The following is a 22,460-nucleotide window of genomic DNA, read 5'->3' on the forward strand; positions in this document are numbered from 1 at the left end:
CGTGCAGCCCAGCAGCTCGCTCCGGCTGGCGGCGGCGGAGGAAGGCGGATGCGGCTTGGAAGCTGGGAGGGGGGCGGAACGTCTTTGGCCACTTAGCTCTACCTCCGAAAGGAAAGCATGGAGGCTGCCTCTCTCCTCCCATATTCCGCCCCCCTCCCAGCTTCCAAGCCGCATTTGCCTTCCTCCGCCGCTGCCAGCACCAGCTCTTCCTCCGCTTCTTGCTTCTCTACAAAATGACAGCCGGGCGGAGCCTGGCGGCGGCGGAAATAACGCTCGTACCCCGAATTTGGGCTCATAAGTAGAATTAAAATATCTCTCCCCTCCTAGCTCACATCTCGAAATGCTCGTATATAGAGCAGCTCGTATGTCGAGGTTCTACTGTATTCAGAGTTCAAAATATTTAAAACCTGTATTGATTAATTGTTTGATTTTAAAGGCTATTCCAGCCAGAAATAATTACAAGTAATATATAATTAGGAAAGAAGAGAGAACAATCAATATATCTTCTTTCAAAGTTTTTTTCTTATTAACTCTTCCCTGACATTTAAGTGTGGCCTCAGCAAAATTAAGAAACATTTTGGGAAAAAGATACAACCCAATAGTGCACTACTTGAGGTCAAGATGGAAAATATTTCCACGGCCACCATGTATTTCCCCTTGGTGCTCAAATAGCTTGGAACAAAAGATATCCAAACACTGCAAAAGATCAACATGCTGAAAGTGATAAATTTTGCTTCATTGAAACTGCTGGGGAGATTCCTAGAAAGAAAAGCCACTGTAAAACTGAAAACTGCAAGAAAGCCCATATAACCAAGGAGAGAGTAGAACATAGTAGCTGAACCTTCATTGCACTGTAATATAACTTCTGTAGTTTCTGAATGTAGATCCATTTCTGGGTAGGGAGGAAATATTGCCAACCAAATTATACAAATAGCTGCCTGAATAAGAGAACAAAAAAAGACAATGGAGATGGCCAGCTTCCTCCCCACCCACTTCCGTACCCTGGATCCTGGTTTGGTGGCCATGAATGCTAAAAGCACAATGATGGTTTTGGCCAACACACAAGATACAGCCATAGAGAAAACAATGGCAAAGCTGATTTGTCGGAAGAGACAAATGATATTCCCAGGTGGAATGAGGAACAGAAATATACAGAGAAAGCAGAGTAATAGAGAGAAAAGGAGCATGTAGGTGAGATCCCGGTTGTTGACTTTGACAATGGGAGTGTTGTGATGTTTCAGAAATGTTACCAATACTAAAAGAGTGAGGAGAGAAAAGGAAATGGCCAATATAGCTAAGCTCATTCCCAAAGGCTCATCATAGGACAGGAAAGTCATTGTCTTCCTAATGCATGAGTCACGCTTCTTGCTTGCATATTGATCTTGTGGACATTCAGAGCAGCCATCCATGTCTAAAGGTTAAAAAAAAGGTTGATTCAGCTGGAAAAATTGATTAGCAACTCAGGATTTATTCCAGTTTAATTAGTAATTATCAACAACCCAATCCCTCATGTAATTCATAAACAGTTATAGATTATATAGAGAAATAGAGATGATGGAGATAGAGAACGGAGATATAGAGATGATAGAGATAGATTTAGAGATGATCTAAGAGGTCTGTAAGAAGCGTGCACAACACACCATTGTGCCTACTGGGCCTGTCTTACTGTCCTATTGTCCAAATATACCAAATTTATGTTCATATCAATACCTTGATATTTTCTAAATGTTTTGACAAAAGAAACAAACAAACAAAATAGAGATGGAAATGATAGGGAGAGAGAATACCCGATGCATTACCACTGTTGTGGTATTTGCCTACTATGCATAAATATTTAATGTATTCCATCTAAATAATGAAAGGTATATATATAATGCATAATGTGTATACATATTATATGCATTATATAATGTACAGAGAGGAAATGATTTATTCAGCATTCGGCTCTTTAATGACTAAAGAGGAAATGATTTATTCAGCAATGATTATGAGCTAAGAAATTATTCCTTGTTGATCAATAATTATCAAGAACGTGAAACATCAAATTAAGATTAAAAAAATGTCACTTGTACCTAAAGGTCTTACCATGCTGGCTTGAAATTCTCCCTTCAGGACACAAGAAGCAATCATAGCAGCAAAATTGCTTTCCTTCCTGCTTTTGTTTGAAATAACCAGGAAGACAGCTCTCTGTACATGATGAAATGGGCATGGTCTAGTAAATGAATAGGAAGGAGAGTTAACCACTGCCATTTTGGGTTTAGATATACAAGTAGTCCTCAACTTTTGACTACAATTGAGCTCAGCATTTATGTTGCTAAGTGAAACCCTTGTTAAATTATGACATTACAACTGTCATAAATGTGAGTCAATTGTCAAGCATCTGCATGTAAATCATGCAACTAATGGAATTCTGCAATGGTTTAAGTGTTAAAAATGGTTTTAAGTTACTTTTTTCAAGATCACGGTAAATTTGAAAAGTCACTAAATGAACAGTTGTAAAAGGAGAACTATCAATAAACTTATAAATGTCTTTATTAATTTTGGTGACTTTAATATTTGGGTTGTTTCTAATTTGGTTAAGTAATACTTCAAGTGATAATATAAATAATAGGGGTGATAAAGGGCAGCCTTTTCTTATGACTTTACAAAATTTAAGTTCATCAGTCAAGTCACCATTTACCCTCATCCTTTGATTAGTATACATTGCATCGATAACTTTTTCAAATTTAGGACCAAATTTCATAATTTTAATTTGTTGTTTTAAAAAGTCCCAATTTAAGTTGTCAAAGGCTTTTTGTGCATCTGGAAAAAGCATGGCCAATTCTATATCACTGTTACCTTCGTAAAATTCTAATATGTTTAGAACTATTCTAGCATTATTTCTGATTTGTCGTGTGGGTAGAAATCCATTTTGATCAGAATGAATAGCTTTGTGTAAGATTTTTTTTATCCTTTCTGCAATAATTGTCGTAAAAATTTTGTAATCCACATTTAATAGTGAAATTGGTCTATAATTTTTAATTTGATTTGGGTCTGTATCATTTTTATGAATTAATGTGATGTAGGTTTCTTCCTAGGATATTGGGCAGATTGCTGTTTGTAGGATTTCATTATAAACTTCCAACATCAAATCTCCTATAATATCAATTGTGGCCTTATAAAATTCACCGGGAAAACCATCCGGTCCAGGTGTTTTATTATTTTTCTGCTTTGACACTGCAAATAATAGTTCTTCTTTAGTTATTATATTATTCAACATATCACTGTCATCTTTTTCTATTGTATTTAGGTTCTTGTCTTGCAAGTATTTTGTTACTTCTTCTATCTTAATTTCATCCTTTGCATATAAATCTCTAAAATAATTTAATATAATTTCTTTCTTCTTTTCCGTTTGGTGGTATATTTTTTTATTCTGATCCTCAAGTTGCTGTATCATTTTTTTTTCTCTTTGTCTTTTTTTATTTTATAGGACAGCCAACTATCCGGTTTGTTTGCATTTTCAAAATAATCCTGTTTTATTAATCTAATATTTTTGGCAATTTCTTCTTGCTCCATTAAATTTAGTCTATGTCTCATCAAATTTTTTTCTGCTATAAATTTTGAATTTTGTGGGCACTTTTGTAATTCTTTTCTATTTGTTTTAATTTATCTAATAAATTCTTTCACTGCAGTCCTTTCTCTTTGGTCCTTTTTGCTAGATAGGAGATTGTCACCCCTCTTTGGAAGGCTTTTGCCATATCCCATAGGTTCTGAATACTTGTATCCTGATTTTTGTTTTTTTCTGATAAACATTTCCATTTCTTTTTTAATCTGATTCATGTAGTTCTGTTTTTTTAATATTTTAGTATTCAAAGTCCAATTTCTAAATTTTTTTTCTTTCTCCTTTCCAAGTTACTTTCAGAGGATTATGGTCAGCCCATTCATATGTCCCTATTTCTATTGTAGTTATCAAGTTTAGTAATTTTTTATTAGCCCACACCATGCCAATTCTTGACCAGGATCTGTGGACAAGAGAAAAAAAGTATATTCTTGTGCCTCTGGATTATGCTCCCACCAGCAATCATCTAAATTAAGCTCATAACACATTTCATGGAAAGTTTTTGATAAAGTTGTCCTTTTTAAAAGTAATTTTTTATTATCTGTTTTATAGTCTTTTTTTGGAAGACACAATCCCATTGAAATCTCCAATTAGGCACACATCCTGGTAATTTGTTTCCATTATTTTTGGCTGAAGGTTTTGAAAAAAAATTTCCTGTTCTTTATTTGGAGCATTTATTATTACCAGAAGTATCTGTGTGAAATGAATCCTTATTGAAATAATCAAAATCCTACCTTTATCATCCACATAATTTTTTTCTGCTTCTATCTCTCTCTTAATTTAGGTAGCAATACCTCTCTTTTTTTTGTTTTTGTCCAGGGCAGTAAACAATTGGCCCAATTTTTCTTGTTTCAAAATTTTCTCATTTTGGTGATTTATATGGACTTCCTGTAAACAAACAATGTCCAAATTTTGTTTCAAAAGTTTGGCAAATACATTTTTCCATTTTTGGATTGATCCATTGTTTGTGTTATTACTTGTGTAGCTGCCTACTATTTATTCTGTTTTCTGTTTGAGCTCTTGTTCTAATGCCTTCTATCTCTTGTTCCTTTTCCTCAATAGTTTCCCTTTTCTCTGTTTCGGTGTCCTCTAAAATTTGTTCTTCTTGACTTTTACTTTCCAATTCTTCCCCCTCCTCTGACATAAGCTGTTCATAAAAGTCTTTTGCCATTTCTAAGTTTTCAATCTTAAATCTCTTTCCCTACCATGTAATCATCATTCCTTCAGGAATCAACCATCTGAACAGGATTTTTCATTTGTTAAGTTGGTTTATTTTTATTTATTTTTATTTATTTTTATTTATTTACTTATTTTGTCCAATACATAATACACATTGAAGAGAATAGATATGTAGTAATATAAATAAAGAAAAGGATAGAAGAAAAGATATAAAAGTATAGGAGAACATATATGAAAGGAAGAAAAGATAAATGAGATAAGGAGAGGCAATTGGACAGGGGACGGAAGGCAATGGGTGGTAGTCCCTCCTGTTATCTCTCAATCTTTTAGGTATTTGCTTCAGAATCCTTATTTCCTTTCTTTTATAGGTTATAGTCTCTTCTTTTGTTGCCTTAAGTATTTCATTACAAAATTCTTTTCTCATGCATCTTACATGTACCTCCCTTGGTAATTTGTTTCTTAGTGCATAGTGTGTGTATACTCGGCACACTTCATCCAGCCCATTCATTACCTCTTGTTTGTCCTTCTCTAATATGTTTGCTATTATCTCATTCATTATTTCACCCAAATTTTCTTCTTTGTTCTCCATTATGTTCTGAAAACGTAGATATAATGCCGCTCAATCTAATTCCAGATCCAGTTCGTGGTTTAGCATCATCATTTTTTGGTCTACTGCTATTACTGCCTTTTCAGTCTGTTGTGTCTTTTTCTCCACTACTTCTATCCTTTGTTCATTTTTTTCCAAAATTTGTTTGGGTTGAGGGGGAAGCTGTTGATAAAACTGGGTTTGATGTTGTTTTCTTGGATAGTTTTTGAATGGTTGCTGTTTTAGACATCTTGAAGATATTAAAGAGGTCACTCAATTCTACCATTCAATTTACAATAAAAATTGTTCTTTTCTATAGCAAGGTCTACTTAAGTTTGTCTTTCTTTGGAAAAAAATTGGTTATGATGTTATGTTTGTACAAAACTTAATAGTAATACAATAGGTTATCCAAAGGGGATATGCATTTCTTAAATGAAAACAATATCAACAATTAATATCAACAATTTATCTCCAAATGCCTCTGTGTAACTCTATAATATCTATTAATATAATTATCTTATATAAAGTTTGCCTTACTAATACTTCTAATAATAACATTAATATACTATTATTACTATATTTTCTATATGGTCTTATTCTATAATAATATTTAGATAATATCTATCAGAGAGAGGAAAATAGAATAAGAGGAAAAAGTCAAATAGTAGGATTTCAAAGCTCTCTATTAAATGTGTTCAAATATAAATTAATATAATTATGCAATTGAGGTATTCATATACTTATATGCTATTTAGTCCAGGAATCAAATCTTAATAATCCACAAAATTCTTCTTCCAGTTGTTGTTCTTCTTTGGAAGGGGGAGAAGTTTAAGTGCTTAAACAAGTCTAGTTAATTTATGTAGATCAAAGTCTTAGTAGTAGCAAAAGTAGGAAAAGTTTAAATGCTTAAACAAGTCTAGTTAATATATGTGGATCAAAGTCTTAGTAGTCCATTAAATTCTTCTTCCAGTTGTTATTCTTCTTTAGAAGTAAGAGAAATTTGAATGCTTAAACAAGTCTAGTTAATTTATGTTACAATTTAACACTTATGCTCTATTATGTTTCAAACTGAGTCTGTTGCATCAGCCGGATCTGATGTTCTTTTAGAGAGGGGGAGTACTTTCTTCTTCTCCACTTTCTCTCAGTCTTAACTTTCACAGTTTAAGATCCCCTTTTACCAGCCAAAACAGTTCAGTCTCTGTCCACCTTCCCTGCTTTTACTCTGGTTTATTCTGTCTTGCCTGATAAAGGTCTTCCTTTTACTCCGCTCTGCTCCACTCATTCTCAGTTATTGTAGCTGTTAGATTTAACAATATTTATTTATTTATTTATTTTGTTCAATACAAATTGAAAGTTAAGGAGAATAAAAACGTGTAGCAGTAAATATCAGGGAAGGGATAGAAGAAGAGATATGAGAATAGAATACATCAATGAAGAGTAGAGGAAGTATATATCGATGGGAGAAAAGATATATAAAATATAGGAGAGACAATTGGACAGGGGATGGAAGGCACACTAGTGCAATTATGCACCTCCTTCCTCATCACCTCTCCAATCGCACCCATCTCTATCTTCTCTGTCTCTGCCATCTCCACAGCCATCCGCTGGTCTGCCAAAACTATTCCTACTTCGCTCTGCTCCACTCCACTCGCCCTCCAGGGATTCCTTTATTCTCTGCTTGCAATACACACTTTTCTGCTTCACTCGCAATACACACTTTCCTTAATCCTTATGTCGCCTCTCACTTTAATGTCTCCGATCAATCTCTCCAGCAAGAAAATTGAGAGCCGCAGTCGTTTCCAGGCTCAAATCACTCAAATCACTTTCGTGTAAAGTAGTTTTTAATAGGTAAGCTCTCTCCCTCCAGCCACAATTCTCACGCTTCCTGACACGGTGACATCTTATCTCTGTTTCTCTCACCACTTATTGGCTATTAGCAATGTGGGGTTTCCCCCTCTGTTTTGAGCACTGTTCACGCACCTCTTTAAGAGATTCAGAGTTTTCAGTCAGAGTTACCTTCAATCACGTCTATAGATTGTGTTGTTTACTTGCTGATTCATTCAGGAATGTAAAAATCTCGCTTCTTCCACTGTTACTGGGGCTGACACAGTACTGAAGCAATCAGCATGGCTGACTGCACTCCTCTTTTGTCCATCTTTCTTGTTTCTCTTTCTTCTCTTTTGCTAGGTTTTTCCTTCTTTTTCTTCTCCCTACCCTTTCTTTTCTTTCTCTTAATTACATGTTTGCAATAGTCATTTACTATTTTTTTTGAATTGTATTATTTTTCTATTTGTGAATAAAAACTTATTTTTTTTAAAAAAAAGGAGAACGATCTGTAAAAATATTCTGGACATATTCTGGACTAAATTCAAAATTGTTCAATTTCATTCACATGATTAATCAGAATAGAACAGGAAGAGACCTTGGAGGTCTTCTAGTCCTTCCAATATTGGATTCATTTATTAGTTGCCTTGTTTCTTGTCTTGCTTTCTGGTGCTTTGGAAAATGTGTTAACAACAGTGTGTGGGGTCCTGGCCAAAACCCACAAATTGGTGTGTATGGAAGGGCAGGCCTGCCAAGAACTAAAGAGGCCAGTGGAGGTGGGAAACCGGCTTTGGTTAGAGTGGAGAGCCAGGGTATCATGGTCCTTACTGGGAGTCCTTACTGGGAGAGCTGAAGGGTAGGCTACTTTTGGGGAATTAGGATTCTCTGCTTGAAAATGATTCCTCATTCTGGCCTCTTGGACTCATCCTGTATAGCAGGTGTCAGATGAAATCAGGGCCCTGGTCTCAGGCTGAAGATTCTCTATACCAGATCAGTTGTCACCAAAGCCCTCTTGGTCCAGGATTTACTCTTGGATGAAGGGGCTGACCTGGCTTGTGTGACCGAAGCCTGGCTGGGTTCCAAGGGAGGTGTTCCTCTCTTGGAAATGTGCCCAGATGGGTTTTTGGTCTTGTATCAGCTGTGACCCCTGGGAAGAGGTGGCAGAGTGGCTATCATTGTCTGAGAGGCTCTAAGCCCTTGCAGATCCCTGTCCCTGAGATTATTGGGTGTGAGTCCCAGCTCTTGAGACTGGACTTAGTGCTTCAGTTGGGCTTGCTGTTAACATACATGCCTCCCAGCTATGTTGCAATAGCCCTGCCTGCATTGCTTGAGGCAGTTGCCAGGCTGGCAATGGAGTTCCCCAGGCTTATGGTCCTGGGAGACTTCAATTTGCTATCACTCAGCAGTTCCTCAGATGCAGCGCATGAGTTCATGGCTTCCATGGCCACCATGGACCTGACCCAAGTAATTCAGGGTTTGATTCATAGGGGAGGACATACACTTGGCCTAGTATTTCTCTCAGGGCAGTGGAAAAGTGATCTGATTTTAAGGGCTATAGTCATAACACCTTTGTCATGGTCAGATCACTCCTTGCTGAGGATGGACTTTGACAGGCCAATCTCCCACCGCAGGGAGGCAGAGGGAGCTAGGGGAAATTCCTAACTCGTCTGTCAACAGCTCGGTCAAGTCCCTTGTGACAGTATGGAATAAGGCCGCACTGGGGGCCCTGGACCAGATTGCACCTATGTGACCTTTACGAAGCAGTAGACCTTGGGGTTCTTCTTGGTTTACTGAGGAACTCTGGGGGATGAAACACCAAAAGAGATGCCTGAGCAAGCATGAAGGGACAGAAACTCTGAGTCTGACCAAACAAGGATAAGAGCCTATATTTGGACATACTTTGTGGCGATAGATGCGGCAAAGTCAGTGTATGTTACTGCCCTTATTGCATCTGCAGATTCTTGCCCAGCCACCCTATTTAGGGTGACCCATTCCCTCCCGAATAAGGAGTTAATGGTGGAGATCTTGCAGAGTTGGGCTGAGGAATTTGTTTAATTTCCTGCAGATAAAGTTGCTCATATTCAGAATGATCTGGAGTCTAATTTGGCAATTCAAACCGAGGTGACAGGGTCAGGTCTTAGTCCTGTTTGGGAAAAGTTTGACCTAGTAACTCCTGATGAAGTGAACAAGGCCATGGGAGTCGTCAGTTCCTCCACCTGTATACTGGACTGGTGCCCCTCCTGGTGGTTTCAGCCAGCTGGGAGGTGACACATAGCTGGAACCAGGCATTGATTAGCGATTTCTTGAGGGAGGGGTCTTTTCCATAGCTGCTGAAAGAGGTGATTGTGCGACCCCTCCTCAAGAAACCATCACTGGATCCAGCCAAATTGAAGAACTTCAGGCCAGTCGCCAACTTGCCCTTTCTGGGCAAGCTTGTTGAGAAAGTGGTGGCATTCCAACTCCAGCAGTCCTTGGATTATCTAAATCCTTTTCAGTCGGGTTTTTTATGAATTTTTAATGGATTTAATGGGTTTAAGCCTCCTCTGAAAACCTTTGAAGTAGTGAATCCACAAAAGATGAACCGTGAAGTAACGTGAGATTATTGTAATGCCATCATGTCCCCACACCCACCCAGTCCTTCTTTTCTCTAGGCTAGCCATACCCAATTCCTGTGACCATTCATCATTTGTTTTTGCCTCCAGATTTTTAATCATCTTAGTTTCTCTTCTTTGCACAAAAGTTTCAACAAATTTTTTGTAGTGTGATAACCAAAACTGGATGCAGTTTATCAGGAGTTATTTTACTAAGGATTTATAAAGCAATTCTAATACTTCATAAACAATGCCTCTGTTCATACAACTGTTATACCAAATGGTCTGTAGTTTTCCGGATCAGTTCTCCCCCACTTTTTTTGAAGAAAGAAACCAAATAAGCTCTTTTCCAATAGTAATACTCCCAGTGCACCATGATTTTTGAAATAATAATAATAATAATAATAATAATGATTTATTGGATTTGTATGCCGCCCCTCTCCGTAGACAATGGTGCTGAGATAATATCTGCCAGCTCCTGTGATCATATCACAAAATGTATATTAAAATTGCTCTTTGGCAAAATAAATTTTAAAAAACCATATCTAAAAACTATTGCACTTAGGTTTACTCAGTATTAAATCCTTATAAATAGTTTCAATAAATAGATCCTCACTCTCTTCTTGCATGGATAAGTGTATTATCACAAGAATAAATATAAAAATCTTAATTGATCATTGATCAGATACTGTATATATAAATCTGTTATTTTAGTTTTACTTGGTTTTTAAAAATCCCATTAACATATACTTGATTATTTAATACTCATATTTGGAATAAGTGAAGATGCATAATGCTTGAGAAATATTAAATTCATTTATATTCATTGGAATTTTAGTCATGCAAAAAAGTATGAAAGATAAATAAAATGTATGCATATGTACACATATTTATATAAAATAATTATTTAAAAATATGTACAAAATGTGCATCTACTAAGCCCACCTGGTTAAAACTGCTGTGCCAGGTAAAGGCATCATCCTTGATAGTAAAAATCTTGCTTGAAAAAAAGCAAGACATTAGCTTTCCAACTTTGTCATGATGAATAGATTGGTTTGGGAATGTGACCCAGTTTACAATATCAAATCCACTTGCCAATTCTCCATTGTGATCAAAAGAAATCTGATCACTTGCACAATTGTTAAATATGATTTTTTTCAAGAAAGAGTGGAGCTGCAAGTCAAAGAACAAGAAAGTTTATACAAGTATTTCAGAGATAATTCTTAAATCACAGAATGTATGTTTTTTCCTCATTTGTTTGAAGTGGATTGCAGAATATTTCACAATTAAAAAAAAGACCTATTTTAATTTAAGAGATGAAATGGGCTAAAAAAGCATCACCAGTTAATGATACTTATGTTTGTCAAATTTTATCGAAGATAAGCTATTTTAAATTATCTATTCAACACTTTCCCATGTGGACAAATCACTAAGTAATAACATTGCAATAACTAAGTAATCCCCACTGCAATAACAAAGTCAAGAACAGAAGTAGGAAATGTTGTTGGGCGAACCCATCGAAGTTCGGGTTCAGCGGGTTCAGCCGAACTTGTGGCAGAGTTTGGGTAAGTTCGCCGAACCCCAACCCCAACCCCAACACTTCTGGCCCTGCCCTCTCATCTTCCGCCAAAGCAGCCCGCAGCCACCTGTCTCCTTTTATTTCTTACGGAAAAGGGTCAGACGCTGCAGCCGCGTCTCTTCCGCAAGCTGAGCCTTTTCCGTAAGAAATAAAAGAAGACAGGTGGCTGCGGGCTGCCCTGGGCAATGGGCACAACAGGGGGGAGAGCCGCGCCACCTCCGAGCTCAAAATTTCCATGCCACGGGAATGGCGCTGGAAGCAAAAGGAAGCAGGGAATCCTATTTGCTTGCCACCCACGATGGGATTCCAGGGGTGGGGTTTTGACATCACGGAGACTCCTTCTTGGCCTGTGGCTTTATTTCCTCAACTCCCCTGTTTCAGCCCCAGCCAAGAAGGGGTTTTCATGATGTCAAAGCCCTGCCCCCAGAATCCCATTTTGGGCGGCAAGCAAATGGGATTCCCCAACTCCTTTTGCTTGCAGCGCCATTCCGAGGTGGGGAAATTTTGGGCTCGGAGGCGGTGCAGCTCTCCCCCCTGTTGCACTCCAAAGAATGCCAGGGTGACTAAGGCTGCCCTGGGCAATGAGCCGCCTCCGAGCCCAAAATTTCCCTGCCTCAGGAATGGCGCTGCAAGCACAAGGAGGTGGGGAATCCCATTTGCTTGCCACACACAATGGGATTCCAGGGGCGGGGCTTTGACATCACAGGTCCTGCCCCCCTTTCTCTGCCTCCTTTCCCCAGTGAGGAGCACACAGCAGATGGAAAAAGAGGGGGGTGATGCCCGTCACCTGCCAGCCTTCCTTCCCTGCGTGGTCTCTCTCCCACACACACACCACACACCTACACACAAACACACATGCACCCTCTCTCACACAAAACTTTCTCTCCCTCTCTCTCTCTCTCTCACACACACACACACACTTTCACACATATATTTACACAACACACACTCTCTCTCTCACACACACACACACACATTTGAAAACCACCAGTTTGGGAAAAAAAACCATCTGTGTTAAATCCACGCCTCCCCTCCCTCCTTGTGCTGCAATGGTCTGGATTTTCCCTGTCCTTTTAAAGCCATTCTCCTCCTCCTCCTCCTCCCATCTCCCACCTCCCTCCCAACCTCCCGACCGGCCAACAGCTCCCTGGCATTTGCCTTCCTCTGCCACCACTGGCACCCAGCTCCTCCTCCTCTTCTCAGAAAATGACAGCCAGGCACCACCACGGAGGCTGGGAGAGTTGGGGGGCAATTTCCCTCTGCCTGCCACCACCCCCTCCCCTTTCCAAAGAGTGCCGGGTGGACTTCAACTCCCAGAGTTTCTCAGCCAGCCAACCTCACTTTAAGACTTTGTGGACTTCAACTCCCAGAGTTCCTCAGCCAGCTTCGTTGAGTAAGAGCCCTCCTGCCCACCGTGGTGTTTGAGTGCGTGCCAAACCTGACCATGGACTTTTTTAAAAGTCCGAGTTCAAATTCGGTATGCCGAACACCGCAAAGTTCTGCATGGACCTGAACTATGCAAGTTTGGTTCACCCAACACTAGTAGGAAACTTTTGATATGTCATAAAGATAGATGGCAGAAAAGTAAACAACAGTTTCTCCACTGGGTTTCATTAAATGCAATAATGCTAATATAAGCAATTAAAGAATTAAAAGAATTAAAATATAGTTATGTAGAGGACACAGTAAGCTGAAGATATCTTAATCAAGAAACGCCAATAAAAAGTTATGAGTTTTGAGAGATCTAAAATAATTGAGCAATATACTACATTACCTTCCATGGCTGAAGATCTTGAAGAAATGCTTTTTCTCTGTTTACAATTTTTCTCTGTCTGAAATGGCATGACCACATGGCTTGTATAGCATGTGCTACTGCATAGACTGCATTATATACACCATAGCTATAACTACTCATAGTCATTTCAAAAAAAGCTGCAGGAAGTGTCTCCAGCTTTTCCCGCCCACTACAGGGGCCATTGGTTTTCTCAGCTGGAGGCAGTTTGGGAAACACACAATCAAATGCATGTGCCCACACATTTTTGATAAAACCATCATCTCTTGATAAAGGGTTTACATTCTGAAGAAACTGTTGGAAACCAGGAACCTCATTTGAATGAACAGTGAAAGACAGAGCACCATAAAATACTTGGATATCCCACTTCCTTTGGTAGTAATATGATGCAAGATCACTCTGAGCCACCATGATCCACACTTTCCCTTTTGGTTCTTTAGCCACTAATTCCATTTGTGGCAGATAAAGCAATACTCTCAAAATCACCATATTTCTTTCATAAACTATCACAACATTGGCATTACTTCTCATCAAGAAAAGATACATTTCCCCTAGCCAATCCAGGTCATCAAGAATAGTACTTAGATAAAACGGCTTAAGTCTTTTCAAGAAAGCAACACAGATTCTATAAGGAGAAAACATGGAGGAAATAGTACGCACAAATTTTTCTCCATCTTCATCTTTAAATAATATTCCAATCCATGTCCACCTGAAGTGTACAAGGAGCTGGATGATTGCTTTGTATTGGTGGGCCTCATTTGGGGACATCTGATAGAAATAATGTTCTTCAGATCTATCATTCTTATGTAGAGGAGAACCATATGTGATCTGTTCAAAGAAAAGTCAAAAAATTGAGATAAGAATACAAATTGCATACCTTCATTTGGATCATAGGCATTTACAAGCAGAGGCACAGGTTAGAGAAAGATAAAACCTTATTGGCTTCTAGTCACTATATTAAGTTTAATAAGTTTAAAAGCAGTATTTCATCAATTTATGTGAGATAGTTAATACGTTTTAAAACAGTATATCGTCAAATTATGTGAGATACCTATAGTTCTTACCTGTGAAATTTTGTAGATACACAAAAGAAATGAAACTTTGTAGATCCAAAAAATAAATGACAAAGTGAAAGAGATTCCAGAATTAAGTTTTGGCACGTAGGTCATTTGATATGAGTATTCCAAGATCTTTGTCAGAGTCAGGGTCAGGGTCTTCTGCAAGGTCTTATTTATACAGCTTGTATTTGGTGTTCTGATTCTTTTTGCCAATGTGAAGGACAGAGCATTTGTTGATTGAGATTTGCCAGTTGTTTGACCATTCTGATATTCTGACCATTCAAGCTCTCTTTGAAAGGTAGCAGTGCTGTTGCGGTGGTGTTGAAAAGTTTTACATCATTGGAGAAATGAGTTCGTTCTGATGTCACATTTATAATTAGAGATGGATTTCTTTATATATTACTTATTTTAATAAATTGACTATATTCATTGTGCTTCATAAAAAAAATAGCTAGATTTACAAAACTCAAATAATTAAATCCCTGTAAGTTTCCTTAAATTCCCACCTGTGGAACTTTGTAGATGCTCAAAATACGTGCCATCTTGAAAGAGATTCCAGAATAAAGTGCTCCAATGACTGAAATGAGTTTGTTCTGGATTTCACACTTAAAATTGGGGATAAATTTATTCTGTCTGGAGAAAAGTTTCATTGTGGCATATGATGCGTATGTCCCAGCATAGTTATCATACATTCTGAATCCTAAAGTGATGTTTGGTAAGATATGGGGGGTTTCATTGATCTCCTTTACAGCAAATACCAGAGCTAAAATATGTTGATAGTACTTGGTAAGAATACTGTTAATAGAATTAAATATTCATTGAGGAAAGTTCTTCATCTAAGAAAGTTATTTTAACATTTGTATGCTTCATTGAAATTCTTAGAATTGAACACTTGCTTTACCATATTATATCATTTTATTGCAATCAAAACTATTTTAAAATTTTATTTCATGCATTATTTAAATGGTGCACATATGGAGTATGTTGAATACCCTCAGAATAATTTTTCAGCGGGATTATAATTGTCTTTTCTTAGACTATTTTTACAGATATTCCTTGATTTATTACTACAAATTAAATCCAAAATTTATGTTGTTAACTAAGACATTTATTAAGTGAATTTTGTCTCAGTTTACAACCTTTCTTGCCATAGTTGCTAAGTTAATCATTGCAGTTGATGAGTTAGAAACATGATTGTTAATTGAATCTGGTTTTCCCATTGATTTTTTCTTGCTAAAAGGTTTTAAAAGGTGCTCATATGACCTTTCAATACAGCAATGGTCATAAGTATGAACCAGTTGCCAAGCATCTGAATTTTGATCACATGATCATGGGGCTGTAACTTGTAAGTGTGAAAAATTGTTATAAGACACTTTTTCCAGGGCCACTGTAACTTTTAATGGCCACCAAATGAAATGCTGTAAATCTACCTGTATAAGATTCTCAGTGAAATAAAAGCAAGGAGATTTTCATCATCTTAACTATATTTTGAAAGTAATCCTTCAAGTTATCCTTTAGCTAGTTTGAAGTTATTTTTTGTTAAAGGGAAATGCTCTGTCCCTTTTTAAAATAGAAAATAAGTTATACTTCTATCTTGTACTCCTATGATTAAAAAAATCACATCAAAAAAAGTTTAGTCTAGTACCACATTAACCACATTTAATCTTAACTAATCAGTACCTAATTACTACTATTGACTGATTTACTAGACTGTTTTCTTTCTTTAGCTCATCCATCAACTATCATATGAAATACAAAAAAACCATTTACTTCATGTACATAATTTCAATATGAATTACTTTCAATAATTATGATAAATATAATAAAAAACTACAAAATATAATAATAATAATAATAATAATAATAATAATAATAATAATAATAATAATTTATTGGATTTGTATGCCGCCCCGCTCCGTAGACTCGGGGCGGCTAACAACAATAATAAACACAACATGTACAATCCAATAATAAAAAACAACTAAAAACCCCTATTATAAAACCAAACATACACACAAACATACCATGCATAACTTGTAATGGCCTAGGGGGAAGAGCTATCTCAACTACCCCATGCCTGATTTACGAAAGACAGGGAGGGTGGGGGCAGTTCTAATATAATAAAATATAAAATAAAATATAATAAAAAACTATTCTGCAACCTGCAGCTCCTCCACTGCAAAAATATATGGACAACTCATCTAGATCAAGGGAAATCTATAGATGCAATTTATATCGACTTCTGCAAAGCCTTTGATTCAGTGGTCCACAACAAACTACTCCTAAAACTCAAATCCTATGGCATCTCAGGATTCCTCAACAGCTGGATTACAGCATTCCTGTCAAACAGACAACAAGTTGTCAAAATAGGAAGCACCACATCCACCCCCATCCCAGTTAAAAGCGGTGTTCCCCAAGGTAGTGGGGAACTATCCCACTACTTCATTTTCTACATCAATGACCTTTGCGATTACATCACAAGCAACTGTGTCCTCTTCTCCGATGATGTAAAACTCGTTAACATCACCGATAACACAACTACTCTCCAAAAAGACCTGAACTCTGTTTCTGAGTGGTCCAACACATGGCAACTCCAAATCTCAACTAGCAAATGCTCTGTCCTACACATTGGGAAAAAGAATCTGAACTCCAAATACGAACTGAATAATCAAATTATCACAGATAATCCCCCACTCGGTTAAAAACCTTGGTATACTAACAACAAAAGATTTAAGTGCCAAAGCCCACTGCAACAACATAGCCAAGAAGGCTTCGAGAGTTGTAAACCTAATCCTACGTAGCTTCTGCTCTGGCAATTTCACACTACTTACCAGAGCTTACAAAACTTTTGCCAGATCCATCCTCGAATACAGCTTATCCATTTGGAACCCATATCGCATCTCAGACATCAACACCCTTTAAAATGTCCAAAGATACTTCACCAGAAGAGCCCTTCATTCCTCCACTCGAAACAGAATACCCTACGAGACTAGACTTTCAATCCTGGGCCTAGAAAGCTTAGAACTAAGATGCCTTAAACAAGATCTAAGTATTGCCCACAAGATCATATGCTGCAATGTCCTGCCTGTCGGCGACTACTTCAGCTTCAACCACAACACAAGAGCACATAACATATTTAAACTTAATATTAACCACTCCAAACTTGACTGTAAAAAATATGACTTCAGTAACTGAGTTGTCGAAGCGTGGAACTCATTACTGGACTCCAGATTTCTAAGAGGTCAGTAAGGGGCAAGTACAAGTGTACTAGTGTGCCTTCTGTCCCCTGTCCTATTGCTCTCCTATATCTCCTGTACCTTTCTTCTATTCCTATATCTCTTCTTCTATTCTTTCATTGATATGTTCTATTACTATATCTTCTTTTCTATTCTTTCTTAGATATATTTTACTATGAGTATCTCCTCTATAACCTTCATCATGTATTTTACTATGTGTGTGTATATATATACCCACTAAAACCCTCAGACAAAATAAATAAATAAATAAAATAAATAAGTAAATAATCAAGTACTGTATATCAGCACTTGCACATATGCATACCGATAGAAAAAGAAGGGAAGGGGAAAAAAGAAGATTACTCACAGAAAGTCATCATTAAATGAATAGTGAGGATTTTCATCAAAGGTAGGAGGAACTGTAGGGATAGTGATAAGAGATGTTATACCACCAATGATCAAATCACTGGCTTGAAAATAATTATGCACAATAGCAAGTGGTTCATTGCTTGTACATTTTGTCATTTCAGTCATACATACTGTCCATGGTAAGAACAAGATGACAAACATTGTTTTTCAGCTCCCAGTTATCTCTAAATGATGTAGTTTTCTTCTTATTCTGATGTTTATCCACTATGGCTCAAATGTGATTTAAATATTCACTACTTTCTTTCAGCCAACCACTTTTCCACTAAGTTGTAAACACTTCTGTATTTTATGTTGCCTCAATTCTTAGATTTGCTAACGTTTACCAAGCTTCAGGAGAGTTTTTTGGAAGCAGAATTAATCACAGTCTTTTAAAATAATTACCAGTCAGATAATATAGGTATTTTTAAAATTCCAATTTATTTCTATGCTACGAGGACCATTTTATCAATAAATTTTAATAACCTAATCTAATCACCAGTTAGGTCCCACAGAGTCGGGCTTCTCCAGGTCCCATCAACTAGCCAATGTCTTTTGGTGGGACCTAGGGGAAAAGCCTTCTTTGCGAAGGCCCCAACCCTCTGGAATCAGCTCCCCTGAGATTCGTACTGTCCCCAACCTCTTCGCCTTTCATAAGAGTCTAAAGACACACCTATGCTGCCAGGTTAGGGTTATTAGATTCTCCCCCCTGGCCGATGAATGTATAATGTATTTGTTGATTGAATGGTTATGTATGTATTTTAATTGTTTTTTTAAGTTTTTTAGTTGTAACTGAATTTTAATTATTTGGATTTCGATATATATTGTCTTTTTTATATGTTGTAAGATGCCCTGAGTCCTCAGAGAGGAGTGGCATATACTGTAAATCCAATAAATTTAAACTAAAAGTTAAATAATATTTTCATCACACCTAGTAATAAAACAAAGCACATGTGTATAAGAAAGCTCCCCAACTAATTGACAAAACCCTCTTATTCGATTTTTTAAAAAAGGTTATAAAGTAGAAAGGGGAAACAGAGCTCTATGTGTGTCTATAGTCTCACATGCATATATTATATCTATGCATTCTATTTACAGTATATGTGTTTTTATTGATGATGGGGTCAAGCAAGAGTCTAATGTGCAGTAATTGTGCAGCTACAAGTGGCATAAGTTTAATTTTACTAGATTCATGAAGACATATCTGGTAATTTCCAAAGGGAAAATAAACAATATGGTGAAATTCTTGTACAGTGAAACATGCAATACAGTTATTGACCTTGAATGTTCATGAGAGGCTGTTATTGTTCCTGACAATAGATTATATTGGTCTTTCAAAAACATAGCTGTATTCCTTTATTCAAAACTTGATTTTGTTAATCAATGACTGAAATAAGGAGCCTTCCCATTGTTGAAACTTGAATTGTACAATCTGCAGTTAAAATTTATCTGAAGTAAAGATGCATAACATTAATTGATACTGTTCATTTTTTTTCTAATAAGTATTGCCAATATGACTATAAATATTTACTTATATAAAATCTACACTCATATAACTTCCCAGTCTAATGTCTCAAGAAAGGATAAGAAAAAAACACTACAATAAAAAAAATATCAATACAAATAGAAATAATAAAAGTAACCCAATTTCTTCCCTGGACATGAAGACCATAATGGCCTATTTAAAATGAGGTCTTGACAATAGCAAAAAGGCCAAAATTATCTATTCTGTAGACCATTTTCCTCTTACTTCAAAATGGGAGTGGAACACTAAGTTTGGGCTCTATAAAATATCTCACTAGATAATAGAATAGAACAGAATAGAATTTTATTGGCCAAGTGTGATTTGACACACAAGGAATTTGTCTTGGTGCATATGCTCTCAGCGTATATAAAATAAAATATGCATTTGTCAAGAATCATGTGGTACAACACTTAATGATTGTCATAGGGGTCAAATAAGCAATGAAGAAGCAATATTAAAAAAAATCATATGATACAAGCAACAAGTTACAGTCATACAGTCAACATGGGAGGAAATGGGTGATAGGAATGATGAGAAAAACTAGTAGAATAGAAGTGCAGATTTAGTAGAAAGTCTGACAGTGTTGAGGAATTATTGGTTTAGTAGAGTGATGCGTTCGGGAAAAAACTGTTCTTGTGTCTAATTGTCTTGGTGTGCAGTGCTCTGTAGCGACATTTTGAGGGTAGGAGTTGAAACAGTTTGTGTCCAGGATGTGAGGGGTCAGTAAATATTTTACCAGCCCTCTTTTTTACTCGTGCAGTATACAGGTCCTCAGTGGAAGGCAGGTTGGCAGCAATTGCTTTTTCTGCAGTTCTGATTGTCCTCTGAAGTCTGTGTCGGTCCTGTTGGGTTGCAGCACCAAACCAGACAGTTATAGAGGTGCAGATGACAGACTCAATGATTCCTCTGTAGAACTGTATCAGCAGCTCCTTGGGCAGTTTGAGCTTCCTGAGCTGGTGCAGAAAGAACATTCTTTGTTGTGCTTTTTTGATGATGTTTTTGATGTTAGGTGACCATTTTAGGTCTTGAGATATGATAGAACCTAGAAATTTGAAGGTCTCTACTGTTGATACTGTGTTGTCTAGTATTGTGAGAGGTGGAAGAGTGGAAGGATTTCTCCTAAAGTCTACCACCATTTCTACGTTTTTGAGTTTGTTCAGATCTAGATTGTTCTGGTCACACCACAAGGATAGTTGTTCAACTTCCCATTTGTATGCAGATTCATAATTGTCTCGAATGAGTCCAATCACTGTTGTATCATCTGCAAACTTCAGTAGTTTAACAGATGGATCATTTGAGATGCAGTCATTAGTGTATAGAGAGAAGAGAAGTGGTGAGAGTACACAGCCTTGGGGGGCACCTGTGCTATTTGTACATGTATCTGATGTGATTTTTGCTAGCTTCACCTGCTGTTAGGAAGCTTGTGATCCACTTACAAGTGTGTTCAGGTACCGCTAGCTGATTTAGTTTGGTTAAGCGAATGTCAGGTACGATGGTATTGAATGCTGAACTGAAGTCCACAAAGATGACCCTAGCATAAGTCATTGGAGATTCAAGATGTTGAAGGATGTAGTGTAGAGCCATATTAACAGCATCATCTGTTGGTCTATTTGCTCAGTATGCAAATTGCAGGGGGTCTAACAGTGGATCCGTGATGGTTTTCAAGTGGAACATCACTAGCCTTTCAAAGGTTTTCATAACTACAGATGTTAGAGCAACTGGTCTGTAGTCATTCAGTTCCTTGATGGAGGGCTTCTTCGGCACTGGGATGATAGTTGAGCATTTGAAGCAGGAAGGAACATAGCACAACTCTAATGATTTGTTGAAGATTTGGGTGAAGATGTGGGCCAATTGGTCAGCGCAGACTTTTAAGCAAGAAGCAGTTATCTTGTCTGGGCCTGGTGCTTTTCCAGGCTTCTGTCTGAGAAATAGATCTTTCACTTCCTTTTCTGTGATCACTAGGGGTTGTAAACCCAATGGGATGGGTTCAGTTGTAGAAGATTTAGCTGTTGTTGGTGTGTCTGGGATGGAGATTGTGCAGATAAGTGGTTGAGGTTTCTTTTCAAACCTGCAGTAGAACACATTCAGGTCATCTGCCAATTGCTGATCTCCTTCAGCTTGGGAAGGTGGTTTGCTGTAACAGGTGATGTTTTTCAGAGTTTTCCACATGTTTGCTGGTTCATTTGTTGAGAATTGATTCTTTAGCTTTTCAGAGTAGTTCCTTTTTGCTGCTCTGATCTCCCTTGCTAATATATTTCTAGCCTGATTGTACAGCATTCTATCACCTTTTCTGTAGGCTTCCTCTTTGGAATGACGTAACTGCTTGAGTTTGGCTGTGAACCAAGGTTTATTGTTACTGTATACTTGCAAGTTCCTGGTTGGTACACATAGGTCTTCACAGAAGCTGACATATGATGTTACAGTATCTGTGAGTTCATCTAGGTCTGCAGAGGTGTCTTTAAAAATATTCCAGTCTGTGCAGTCAAAGCAAGCCTGTAGCTTTAACTTTGCTTCGTCCGTCCAAGTCCTCACTGATTTAATTGTGGGTTTTGTGGGTTTAAATCTTTGTTTGTAAGCAGGTACAAGGTGAATCATGCAATGATCAGAGTGGCCCACAGCTGCTCTTGGTAGGGCCCGGTAAGCATTTTTTACAGTTGTGTAACAATGGTCTAAGATATTATTGCCTCTGGTGGGACAATTTACATGTTGAAAGTATTTTGGTAGCTCATCTCTTAAGTTTGCCTTATTTAAATCTCCCAAAATAATGGCCAGTGAATCAGGGTATTTGGCTTCAGCCTCCATAATCTGATCAGCTAGGGTTTTTAATGCCTTTTTTTACAGATGCTTGGGGAGGGATGTAAATTGTAGAAATTAAGAAGGAATAAATCTCACCAGGAGAATAAAAGGGTTTGCAATTAATACAATCATATTGGGTTTGCTTGTTTGCCATGAGATGCTCTAGCACTTTAAACTGAGACCAGAAACCTATTTTGGACTAATCCATAAAATGTAGATACTATATTGTAGTAATAGATACCACCTATTTAGCTACTAGCTACATTGAATTAGCAGGCTATTAGTAGTAGA

General features: G+C 37.4%; 1 protein-coding gene across 1 annotated transcript; it reads right to left on the reverse strand.

The window, feature by feature from the left end:
- Nucleotides 1-509: 509 nt before the first annotated feature.
- LOC139155295 (vomeronasal type-2 receptor 26-like) lies at nucleotides 510-20,957 on the reverse strand. The gene is made up of 7 exons (XM_070730417.1): nucleotides 20,810-20,957; nucleotides 17,811-17,982; nucleotides 14,714-15,002; nucleotides 13,132-13,977; nucleotides 10,724-10,951; nucleotides 2,086-2,212; nucleotides 510-1,411 (listed from the first exon to the last, which is right to left on the reverse strand). The coding sequence occupies exons 1-7, from the start codon at nucleotides 20,955-20,957 to the stop codon at nucleotides 510-512; spliced, it is 2,712 nt and encodes a 903-aa protein (XP_070586518.1).
- Between the last annotated feature and the right edge of the window lie 1,503 nt (nucleotides 20,958-22,460).

Source organism: Erythrolamprus reginae, unplaced genomic scaffold, assembly GCF_031021105.1.
Source record: "Erythrolamprus reginae isolate rEryReg1 unplaced genomic scaffold, rEryReg1.hap1 H_1, whole genome shotgun sequence".
NCBI classification, from domain to species: domain Eukaryota; kingdom Metazoa; phylum Chordata; class Lepidosauria; order Squamata; family Dipsadidae; genus Erythrolamprus; species Erythrolamprus reginae.